General features: G+C 41.1%; 1 protein-coding gene across 8 annotated transcripts in view; it reads right to left on the bottom strand.

Moving 5' to 3' along the window:
* Positions 1-12,521, bottom strand: part of CDC27 (cell division cycle 27) — a 54,864-nt gene that overhangs the window by 24,174 nt on the left and 18,169 nt on the right. For 3 of the 8 annotated variants that reach the window (XR_007771515.1, XM_050935153.1, XM_050935148.1), the window contains exons 5-12: positions 11,039-11,136; positions 9,510-9,664; positions 9,188-9,402; positions 8,271-8,385; positions 5,574-5,707; positions 4,404-4,503; positions 2,485-2,692; positions 1,823-1,995 (exon numbers count right to left, since the gene is read on the bottom strand). Coding sequence is in view for 7 of the 8 variants with exons in the window: in XM_050935153.1 (XP_050791110.1) it covers positions 1,823-1,995; positions 2,485-2,692; positions 4,404-4,503; positions 5,574-5,707; positions 8,271-8,385; positions 9,188-9,402; positions 9,510-9,664; positions 11,039-11,136 (1,198 nt within the window). In the remaining variant the exon portion in view is untranslated. The remainder of the gene's footprint in view (positions 1-1,822; positions 1,996-2,484; positions 2,693-4,403; positions 4,504-5,573; positions 5,708-8,270; positions 8,386-9,187; positions 9,403-9,509; positions 9,665-11,038; positions 11,137-12,521) is intronic. The other 5 variants (XM_050935155.1, XM_050935152.1, XM_050935154.1 and 2 more) reach the window with 3 other exon arrangements.

Below are 12,521 nucleotides of genomic sequence, written 5' to 3'. Positions count from 1 at the left end.
CCAGACCGGTGCCGGGAGTAGCGAGACTGTCTGGAGGATGACCGGCGCCGCAAGTGCGACTGGTACTGCCGAGGGGAGCGGTGCCGGGACTGCGAGCGGCGCCTGGAGCGAGAACGTCCACGGTGCCGAGACCTCGAAGGGGATTGGTGCCGGCTGGGCAAGTCCGGAGATGGCGCTCGCATTGTCGCAGGCTTGCTTCTGGATATGACCCGCACCGGGGGTATGGGGGGTTAAGGCTGGGTAGGCTCCGTGAGAGCAATTAGGTCCCGTGCCGAAGTGAAAGTCTCTGGCGTCGAAGGGACCAATAGCTCAACCCCAGATCTTATAGGGGAGCTAGGAGGGACCGGAGTCGACGGACCTCCGGGGCCCGGAGTCGACGGAATCCCTGCTGGTGGTGCCGTGGCCGAGGTAGGTGCCGGGCGCTCCGCTCAAGCCTGCAAGGATGGAGTCGCAGACTTCGAGGGTCTTGCTTCGGGTCCCGGTGCCAGGGAAGGTCGGTGCCGGGGTGTCTTTCCGGTGCCGGCGCTCTGCGTCGAGGCCACAGGATTAAGAGCCGCTTCCACTAGGAGAGTCCTTAACCTCTGGTCCCTCTCCTTTTTTGTCTGAGGCTTAAAAGCCTTACAGATGCGGCACTTGGCTGAAATGTGCGATTCCCCCAGGCACTTCAGACAGGTGTCGTGGGGATCGCTGGTCGGCATCAGCTTTTTACAGGCTGAGCATTGCTTGAACCCCAGCGAACCAGGCATGGGCCTGGTGCCGGGCGCAGGGAAGGGCTACAGCCCAAACCCGCTAATAAGAATATACAACTATACTACAATTAACAATAACTAACTACAATTTACAACTATCTACAACTATGAGAACAGTGAAACGAAGGAGAGCTAGGGACGTGGAGGACAGCTATGCTGCGCTCCACAGTTCCAACGACCGACACGGCGGTAAGAAGGAACTGAGGAGTGGGTGGGCCGGCAGGGGTGTATATCGAGCGCCATGGCGGCGCCACTCTAGGGGGCGACCTGCCGGCCCACTGGAGTTGCTAGGGTAAAAAGTCTTCCGACGAACGTGCAGGCACGGCGCGCACACCTAACTGGAATGGATATGAGCAATCACTCAAAGAAGAAGTGCTAAGTTACATGCCTATTACATGTAAATGTCTATCACATGAGGATATCAACAGGATTTATTTTAACTGTTTAAAAATTGCAACTGCAATTTCAGAGACTGGAGACCATCCACAATAGAATTCTAACAGATCTTCTGTTTCCATCGTTTGGAAAAACAACCTTTCAAGAGGTCAGTTACCGTCATAACTTAAAGAATCTTATGATAATATGTGCACCTGTCCTTGTGAAGGACTCCTTTGGGCTTCACAAACTATAGATGCAGCACAGCTGAAATAGTGTTACCTCTAGGATGGAGGGCAACAGTCAACCAGTGCCGGGGACACAACTCTGGTGAGGAGGGGAGATTTTGGCCAAAGACACTGGAGCAAACCCCTGCTCTGACTAAAAGTGTCATAGGATCTTTAATGTCTTTGCTGACTAGAAAGAATGCTGGTTTTTAACATCTCATAAGGAAGACCCACAACACAAGAAATAGCATAGAACTTAATTTTGCCACCTCAGAAAGCAGAAGGGTTGCAGTGATCCAGATTAATCTGAAACTGCTAGAGGCAGGATAGGTATTTCAAACCTGATGCTTACACAGCTATGCTATCCCAACTGTAGACTCTCCTCAGGTTTCACAGGAAGCCAGCAAATTCTGTGCAAAGCTATGCAAGACAAAAAATTAAAATAGAAGTATGCATCTGCACTATGCCTACCTGCATATATTCTGCAAGCTCAAAGTAAGCTCTCCCAATTTGGCACAGCACCCAGCCAGTGTTGTAGTGGTGAGAAGGTAAATGGCTTAATATGTTTATCGCTTCCTTACAGTTGTATGAACACAAGGCTAAATAACCTTTCCCCATGTCACGAAGAAGGCTCATCAATCCTTCTAGGAGAAAAATACAATAAATAAAAGAGAGAGACAAGAGCTAAAGAATTACTTGCCTGGAGCTGCTGTTCTCTCAAATGACACATTATGGCAGACACCCTTCTGAGGTCCCTGTTCTTAAGAGAACCATGCAGGGACACCAAGAACAGAATTAGATACTCCTGCTGGTTTTGCACACCAACTCCTGCATTGAAAACTAGGTAACATCTGCCACCTCCTTTCAAGCCAAAAGGTAGAATAAACCTATCTACAAATTGGTTACATAGTTAAGGGTGAGCTGAGTTTTATACTTAAAGTGGTTGAACCTGTGCTTGGTGTATAAAGAACACAGCGTATCCTCCTTAAAATTACAGCACTTACTCTGAGCAAAAAATGAATTTTCTGAGAATATACAAGGAAATCAGTTAACTAGTTTGAAGTTAAGAATTAAAAATGGGTCCTTTAAGAAAACATTTGGCTCTATTACATTCTGAGAGCTTTCAGACAAACCTGCTGCTGCTTTCTGTAGTGTGAAAGCCTGGATCTGTGGTGCGACAGTGGAGATTTTCCCTTCTGAGATGATGGACGAGTCCAGTTTGGTGATCTCCAAACTATCGTTTATGTTTGTCTGAGTTATTCCTCCCTTGTTTGTTTTACTTTTTGTCTTTCTGTTTGGAATTTTAGGTGGGAACTTCATTTTCAACTTTTTACTGTTCTCCTATAAGGGGAAAAAAAAAGTTTCAAACCAGGGTTTATCTACAGGCAAAAAGATTGCAAATCAAAGAATAAAGACATGCTTGTTTGCTGTTTTACTAAAATAATGGTGTCTAACAGATGTGTACACGCACAAAATAACCAAGTTAACAGTGATACAAAGTCTTAAAAGTAGTCATGAAGTGTATACAATTAATTTCAGCCATAATGCTGCACTAAGGTTATTGATTTGGTTTTACACTGCATCTTTATAAAGTAGCTTGAATGAAAGCAGTAAACTGACTTAAGTGTATTGAAGATATTGCACCTCTCATCCAGAGATCTAATTTCATTTTCATTGATCAGGAAACTAGGCCATCCTTATTTTGTCAAAGGCTGTGGACTGAATGCCAGGGGAAGGGAAGAAGGGATATTCAAGTATTCTCTCTCATTCTGGAACTTACTGTTGAAAGCAAAGGTTCAGCAAAAATAAGGATGCAAGAAATTCAAAAGAAAAAGAAAAAGTAAATATTAGCTTTATTTTCTTCTGGGTTTCACTGCAAGGTCCCCTCACCCTGCTTTGTCTTCCCAGTTTATTGGTTCAGATTATCTGAAGAGGGAAAGGTAATCCCCAATGATATACTACAGGTCACAAGACAAATTTTTGATACTTCCTTGATTCACTTAATGTTTTGGTACTTCACTTTTCCTATACATTTCAATTCCTAACTAAAGCTCTCAGCATCATTGAATATAACTGTGATTTTCATAAAATCAGCTACCAGTAGGACATCTATCTAAACCTCTACCTTTCTCTGCAGATAAGCAGCTACCAGATTGTTCTCACACACAACAGCACTTTTTCCAAAGGTGCTGGGAGCAGTTTGAAACCAGCTAGGAACACTTGTTTCTGGTTAATTTCTTGCTGCTGCAGAAGCGTTATCACACACTGCAGAAGCTGTTGAGGTACATAATTACTTCGGTGGATTCTCTCACTTTGAGGAGGAATAAACAGCATCATAACTGAATTTTTGCAATTCCAGACTGAAATATGTAGATGATTTATAAAGTTTGTCAGTCACTAATTTGAGCCCAGCAACACTTCAGGATGAGTGTTCACTTGATACAAACACTCAGGTGTTAAGACTTTTGAAAACATCACACAGACATGCATGCTAACTGAAAAATTCAAATCATGTTATGTACTATAAAGTTCATGTTGTGCAGCCAAATGTATTTCACAAAGTCTGCACATTACAAGGCCAATTCTTCAGCTGCTCCACACATTACTCCAGGGTTTCTCAAACAGGGGTCGTCGCTTGTGTAGGGAAAGCCCCTGGTGGGCCAGGCCGGCATATTTACCTGCCCTGTTCGCAAGTCCGGCCGATCGCAGCTCCCACTGGCCGTGGATAACTGCTCTGGGCCAATGGGAGCTGCTGGAAGCGGCGGCCAGTAAGTCCCTCTGCCTGCACTGCCTCTAGTGGCTCCCACTGGCCCGGAGAGCAATCTGCAGCCAGTGGGAGCCGTGATCGGCCAGACCAGCGGACGAGGCAGATAAACACACTGGCCCGGCCCGCCAGGGGCTTTCCCTACACAAGCAGCGACCCCTGTTTGAGAAACCCTGCATTACTCAATGGAAGCTTTGTATCGAGTGGCTGAATAATCAGGTTGTTAGTTAGCATAAGTAGAAAGATAAGAAAATGGATACATTATTTAAGGTATACATCCTACGTTACCTTTGTCGTAGAGCTATCACTAGTAAATAGGCGAGAACTTCTTCGAGGCAGTGCATTAGGTGGAGCAGCAATGGTTGGGCTCAGTACCTGAGGTGTCGTACTAAAAATAAACAGCTTATTAGAAGTAAAATTCTTAGTTTTTTTTTTTTTTTTTTACACTAATTTGTATTAAATTAGCAGATGTCTTGTACACTGGTGTGAAGGTGCCTCCATCTCCCTGGGGCAGATTTACATGCGGCTATATAACCCAAATTTCGATTTTAACAACTCCTTCCCCACCATTTGCGATCACTGCAGCAGTTTATGTGGTATTTCCTTAACCAGTAAGTTTCTACGCTAAGTAAAATCAAGCTATCCTCTCCTACATATAGCAAGTAAGTCCTACCGATGCAACGAGAGCTGAAAGTTTTGGCTCTAAGAAAGGAGAAATCCAAACTGGCAGCCAAAAATAACCAGGTGGATAAAAGTCTTGCCCGTCATTAGCTGGCTGTCTCTTACCATACGTCAGTCTGGGGACCCTTCTGCCACATAAGAAAACAAGGCCCTCATACCAAAATTAACTTCATGCTCCTGTGAGTTAAGAATGAACAGCCATTTGAGGCACATTCTGCTTAATGCAAATGCAAGTTAAGCATGTGCACACAAGGAAGAGAAAACACATTACACATTCGGCAGTTTTCTGAACTGTTAAAGTGATGCATTTTAAACAAGTTGTTTATCAACATTTATTACTGAAATAAATGTTGAGAAATCTACAACTAAGTTAGAAAGTTGAAATCATTCTCTCAGGTGTGGTAAGGCATAGTTTGGCCTCTATGTAAGTGAGATACTCTTGGTATGAGAACTCTGAGGTACAGTGTAGAATGTAATTAAAAATCCCCCTTGTAGAGAGAAATGTAAAGTCAGGATCTTCGTACCAAATTGCAATTAGGCCATTCCACCAAGAACTAGTTGAATGGATTGCAGAAATCTACTAGTTTAGCAAAAATACTGGTTACTATCATAAGATTTTGTTTAAATAAGACCCACTTCACATTATCTCTTTCTTCATCCAAATCAGGACTGACACTTCATACCATAGGTCAGATTCACTTTGTGCTTATTTGATAAGGACACAAGAAGCAAAACCAGGTGTAAAAGATGCTACTGAGGTATGTAATTTTTTATTACCTTGTCTGTGGGCCAGAACTCTGTGTTTGTGCAACAAGGACTGGAGTGACTTCCCGGCTATTTCCACTCTGTGAGAAGACAGACTTTGTTCCCGCTTGGCTTATCCTGGTGACAGACTGCATAACACAAAATTTCTACAGGTTTGTTATTATGTCACTAAACGCACTGACTACATCATGTCAGAAAATAACTAATTTATACCTATATAATATTTACAGTGAGTCGAGGGTAAAGACCAACAGAATTCTTTTATTAAACATTCTATATTAGAGAATCAGCCACCAAAGAAACTTCTCTCTCCACCTGCTGGAGAGAGACAACTGAGCTCAGCAAGGCTGGGCTGATTCATGAACCAAGGTGAGAACTGCCGCTCTCATGCTTCCTCATGTGTGGTAATTTCTATTCACATACTTCCTGTTATACTTTTTAAAAAAAGAGTCTATTTGAAAACAACCTCTAAAAAGTAATACAATAAAAGACGATATACAAGTGAACACATGGTGGACTTGATTGAGCCTTTAGGCTCAGCCCTGCACATAAGACAATGCAAAGCTACAATCACCTCAGAGTCAGAATTGTTCCCATGCTCCTCTCTTGCTGTAGGTGATTGCAAGATTCATTTTATGGCACATATTACTGCTCCCTTGTCCCTGGCCAGCTCTGCTGGACAACATAAGTGAGAGAGCAGAACTATAGTTCTGTCCCGTTTGCAGACTCTGGTTTTCAAAAGGGATGGGACTGGCTAGGTAGTATGAGGCACCCTACACCCAAGCTGTGTGGCTGTGTAAAGCTAAAGCAAGATGCTTGTCCTTACCACACAGCACCGTGGTACAAGGAACACTGACATTTTTTAAAGGCTCAAAGTAAAAAATTTAAGATCTGTTTCACCCACGTGGGACAAGCTTTTAGGATCTCAGCCCTCATTTGCACCAATAAATAATAGTTTTAACCTTGATATGAAATAGCCACTCAAGCTATAGTTAACACAAACTGCCCTCTGCAACTTGTTGATGTTTTACAATTTGGTTAATATATAAGGCCATGTTTAATTCGCTTTAAAATAAAATATAGTGGTGTTCCTGTTTTGTTTAATTAACAATCACAATTATATCTTATTTAGTAAAATTCTTTTTTGTAGCATTAACAATATTTTTGCATTATCACAAAAAAGGTCTCAACATTCACCACTAATTTGTTCAAACTCATTGTAGAGAATGTTCTAATGATGGTTTGCCTCCATTAGAAAGACAGGAACCCTGAACAAAAGGATCATCAATAGATCTGGGCAGGAAATGATTTTCTGATTCTGCAAAAAATTTCATGATATCAAAAATTTTGCATCCTGATTTAGGATGGGAAAGTCAAAAATTTTCAAGACCCAAAAATTTGAAAAAAAACTTAGTTAGGGTCAAAGTGTTTCATTTTGATGTTTATCATTATTTATTTAGTATATAATAATCTTTTTTTTTTGGAGAGGGGGAAGGGAGTCATTTTCAACTGGAAGACAGGAATTTGTTTTGAAAGTTTTGAAACCTTTTCTATATAAACCCAAAGTACGCCCAGAGCTTGACTACTGCAAAAAAATCTGCTTGCCCAATCTCAAAAAAAGATGGATTAGAAATAGAAAAGGTACAGAGGAGGGCAACAAAAATTATTAGAGGTATGGAATAGCTTCCATATGAGGAGAGATCAAAAAGACTGACTGTTCATCCTAGAAAAAGAGAGAACTAAGGGGGCATATAATAGAGGTCTATAAAGTGTGGAGAAAGTGAAAAGGGAAATGTTATTTACCCCTTCACATAACACAAGAATCAGAGGGTCACCGGATGAAATTAATAGGCAACAGGCTTAAAAACAAATATAAGGAAGTATTTCAAACAATGCAAGTCAACCTGTGGAATTCATTGTCATGGGATGTTGAAGGCCAACTACAACTGGGTCAAAAAAGAATTAGATAAGCTCATGGAGGACAGGGCCATCAATGGCTTTTAGCCAAGATGATCAGGGACGCAATCCCATGATCTGGATGTCCCTATATCTCCGATTGCCAGAAGCTGGGACAGGAGAACAGAGAGTAGACCACTCAAATGTCCTGTTCTGTTCATTCCCCCTGAAGCACCAGGCGCTGGACACTGTCGGAGGCAGGATATTGGGCTACACAGACAATGGTCTGATCTAGTTTGGCCATTTTTATTTTAGCTGAAAAAGTTAAACAAAACCAACCCTTTTCTCTGAAGAGTTCTGATTTAGATCAACTGGCATTTCTGACAAAAACATTTTGTTGGAAAATTCCTGATCAGTTCTAGTTATCTAGTGAAAGAAACAAATTAGTAAGTGAGAAAAAGAAAAAAAAGTTCAGAACTTGATAAGAGTATTTGGTAACACACCAAACTGAAATACTAACAATTTAAGTGAATTTAGTAAAAGCAAATTTGTTATTTAATATACCCATTTTTATATAGACAAAGTCAGTGAAAACATTTCCGTGACTTAGAGGGACATTATAATTGGCTGGCTGAGGAAGAAAGTGTAATTTCAAATACAAAAAATCTGCAGGGGGAAAAAAAAAAAAATCCAACTTATCAGAGCAACTGAGCTAATCTGCGATGCTTATATACTTGCACTAGAGTTTAATTTTACATTCCCTTGTATTTAAGCTCAGACAGAATGGCAAACACATTCTTGAACGCAAGATACCTTCTTTGAAGGCGCTCCTGTAGATGGCACATCAATTACAGAAGATGAATTAGTGTAGTTTTGTAAATATGATCCATCTCCAGGGCTAGGGGTTTCTAGTGGCAAAATTCCAAAACTGAGAAAAGAATGAAATGGAGATGTCAGAACCAGGGCATCCTTGAAAAGCAGTATTATATTACAAACATTTCAGAGGAAGCTTGATCTTGTTCCGTTTCCAGCTGTGCCTCTGACTTCCCATGTAAGCGCTTGTGCAAGTCTCTCTATGCCTCCATTACCATCTATAAATTAGAGATAAGATTGCTTCTTTTACACTACCCTTTCTCTGTCTTGTCTATTTAAATTGCAAGTTTTTGGGGACAAGGAAGTTCTCTTATGCATTTACAGTAGCTAGCACAAGAGAGTTCCAATCTCAGCGGGGGCCAACAGGCTTTGCTGCAATACTAATTCTTTTTTTTTTTTTAAAGGAACCTATAAGGGGGGGTTCCGTCCTTCAAAGCAAAAGGTATTACAAATCCCTAACGCAGCTTTTACTATTAACTGTTGGTTTCACAGTTGAAAAAGAACTTCACAATCCTTTTATTAGTGACTTTTCTATCGCAGAAGTTGTACCAAGCAACACACAGAACCAAAATGCCACTCTTCTAAAGTCACAAACTGCTGGTGGCTTATTTAACTAGTTATTGAAGTTTGTTCTAAAAGTCTGATTTTTTCTGGATGAAAAATGACCACTACTAAAAACATTAAGGGCTACTTTTTGTAAGTGGTTTGGCTTTTGCCTCAGCAGCATTATTTACCAAGTACTGCTTGGTGCCATACAATATAGAGAGAAATACATGGTTCTTGCCCAAAGACACATGGAACAGTGGCAATGCAAATGGTCACAAAGCAAGGTTTCAAATTCCCAGTCCTAGTCTTACCTTGGTGTCAATGGGCTCAGAGCAGCTGGTCCTCCCAGTAAACTCCGACCAGTTTTTGGTTTATTTTGAGCCTGTTTAGACAATATGGCAGTTCCTGATCCAAGAGGGATAGCATCTGGTGAAATTACAGCCGAGTCAATGTAAGACATAGAGGAATCTGTGTTCAAGGAGGAATATTTTGAATTGGAGGATTCCAGGTTGAGTCTGTTCAGTTCCTGAAATGGAAGACATCTTTTATAACATTCACTTGCAAGTATTTCTTAAGTTGTTCATTCAAACTGGGACAACTGCTTCGAAGGTAAGAGGGTTGGATGAAACTTACAATTGTGTCTTGTGGCGTTTCCATAAGGACAGTCTCAGGCTGTCGGTGGGATATGCTGTGATTAGACACCAATGTTGTGCAAGTGTTGGGCAGGCAACTGCTGAAGTTCTGCAAAGATGTTAATTTAAATGTTTGGTCAGGGTCTGGCTTCTCACCTGTAAGAGTGAAGAAAGTTTTAACCAGTGTTATCCATGATCAAATATATTTGGTGTTTGGGTAAAAGCAAAATAGAAAGGACACTAGGTATCTTAAGAAAAGTGAGCAAGTTTGTGTGTGTTTGTTTTTAAAAGCACTACACTAGGGACTTTTAAGTTATTTTGGATTTCAGACATAACTCTACCTCCTCTATCCATTTCATTTAATCCCCTGGAGAATTAGATAAATTAATGGAGGATAGGACCATCAATGGCTATTGGACAAGATGGTCAGGGATGCAACCAAATGCTCTGGGTGTCCCTAAGTCTCTGTTTGCCAAAAGTTAGGACTGGATGACAGGGGATGGATCACTTGAAAATTGCCCTGTTCTGTTCAATCTGTCTGACTCATCTGGCAATAGCCACTGTCAGAAGACAGGATACTGGGCTAGACTGACCATTCATCTGACCCAGTATGGTCAGTCTTATGTTCTTATCCTAGGCACAAAGTTCCTAGAAATCCACACAAGAATGTAGGACGGCTTATTGACACAGTGTTCACTTATCTCAAAGAGAATTGGACAGAATCATCTACCAGCTGGTCCCTACAAAATTATCTTAGAAGATAAAATTCTGACTGAGGGTATGGCTACACTCGAAACTTCAAAGCACTGAGTGTGAGTGTGGTCGCAGCACCAGCGCTGGGACAGAGTTCTCTCCCAGCGCTGCATGTACTCCACCTCCTCATGGGGATTAGCTTGCAGCGCCGGGAGCCGCGCTCCAAGCGCTGCAGCACTGTTTACACTGGTGCTTTACAGCGCTGTATCTTGCAGCGCTCGGGGGGGTGTTTTTTTCACACCCCTGAGCGAGAAAGTTGCAGCGCTGTAAAGCGCCAGTGTAGCCAAGGCCTGAGTTGATCAGAAATCAACAAAAGTTGGAAATTATTCCAAGACACATTTTGGGTTAATCTGAATGAAAAAGAACGGTTAAAAACAACAAGTGTATGCTTTTAGATGTGGGCAAGTTTCTTCTTTAAGTTCTGTGGAGCTCTTATTACAAAAGAGAGGCTATCAGAGGTAGAACTGTAGCACAATTTTTCCTCTTCAAGGGAAGATATATTTGGTCCTCTCTCTCTCTCTCTCTCTCCTCCCTTCCCCTGCCTCCCCACAAAAGCTCATTTTTAGAAGTCACAAAAGCCAAACAGTCATGAAATGAGGAGCAGCTCCAAAATTAAACAGAAATACAACATATTTAGATATGGATTGCTCTTGGGGCACTATCAAAGAAATTTTAAGAAGTTTTTCAGTTAAATATTTGCATGAGAAAATACCAACTCCAGAGGGCAAATTTTTTTTTTAAAAGCACTTCTCTTCACATTGAGTTCTGCAGACCTACCTATTTCACACAGCGATTCAAAAGGGGACCAGAGAAAAGGATTTAAACTAAGGCTCTTTTGGTAACATTCAGATCCTTTGGCAAGCCGGTCTGTTTTGCTGTAAGAGAATTAAAACAAACAGTTGAAGGAAAGTTAAAACAGCATTTACGTTACACATAACTTTCAAAAAGAAGTGAAGGGAGAAGGAAACAAGAAGCTCTCTAGAGCTACTGTTATATTCTCATTTTGCGGACTACAGAAACAGTCAGTTAATTTAAAAGCTATTCAATATTTTTGCATCTGAAATATTTAGAAAAAGTTTTAAGTTTACTCATTTTAATTCATAATGAACACTCAAAAACCATCATAGGCTTTAAGAGTTGACGAAAGTACAGCTTGATTGCTTGTAGAAGACCGGCATCTTGCTGTAATGAGTGTTCTCTACTTCCTGGCAAACAGCAAATAAACAGACTGTTTACTAGCCTCTGAGCCATTTTAAATTGCGAAAAGATTATTTGTATTCAGCATACTGCTGTCCAGCTCAATGTAACTTTTGTGCTGGACAATAATTCTGGGGTTTGGGGAAAGGAACGTGGCTATAAAAAGTAACTTATTTTGAGGTCTCTCTTTTTTTTTTTTTTTTTTTTTTTTAGTAACTACTGATGCTATGCTTGACTATTAAAACCATTAAATGGAATATGGTTTTTGGATTTATTTTTTTTTTTTGTTTGTTTCTCTTAGGGAAAGCACCAGGCTGACAATCCAGGTTATATTAAGCTTCAAATAATGCTGACACCAAAAAGAGAAGAGGTTCAATACTAACAAAGCCTGAAATTAACATTTAAGTGTGCTCAGTCACATTGCAGCAATGCTATTAACTGTAATTAAGCAAAGAAATAACAAGACGTTTGGTATGTAGGGCTATCAACATTCTATGGTAGCAGAGGGTCTAGCATCGCTCCCCCCCACCCTCCAAGAACGTTCAAAATATGCCTAATGTATTTTACAAAGATTTTTTGTTTTTAAACATCTGTACCATGTGTGACATTGCACCCCATATTCTTCATAGAAATATTGTTAGGATATGAACATGCCACGATTAAGACATGTTTTATGCAAGAGGGGTCATGTGAGGTATCATTGAAACGGTTATGATCTACTGAATGTGTTTATCCAATTTGTATGCATGTATCATTTTTGCATCTGAAGCTAGGAATATTGACCATGTATCTCTATTTCAAATGTGCTACTCTGGGTGACACCCACAACTAGCTCTTCAGTTACAACAATGAAAAAGTCAGACAGGGCTGATGGCCCATCAGCAGAGACAATGGACTGTGAAAGAGCTTAGTCCTCCTATGGATGCTCCAAACAGCCTGCGAGTAATAGCTGCTACAACCCTGCAGACACATGTGACCGAGTCACCTGGCACCGGACCCCACCTTGGAACGCCAGTGTTTTTCCACTGGAAGACAAACTGTTCCTGCCATACACAAAAGCTAC

The sequence above is a fragment of the Gopherus flavomarginatus genome, chromosome 25 (assembly GCF_025201925.1).
Source record: "Gopherus flavomarginatus isolate rGopFla2 chromosome 25, rGopFla2.mat.asm, whole genome shotgun sequence".
NCBI lineage: Eukaryota > Metazoa > Chordata > Testudines > Testudinidae > Gopherus > Gopherus flavomarginatus.
The sequence above is the reverse complement of the archived record's forward strand: the minus strand, read 5'-3'. Positions and strand labels throughout refer to the sequence as shown.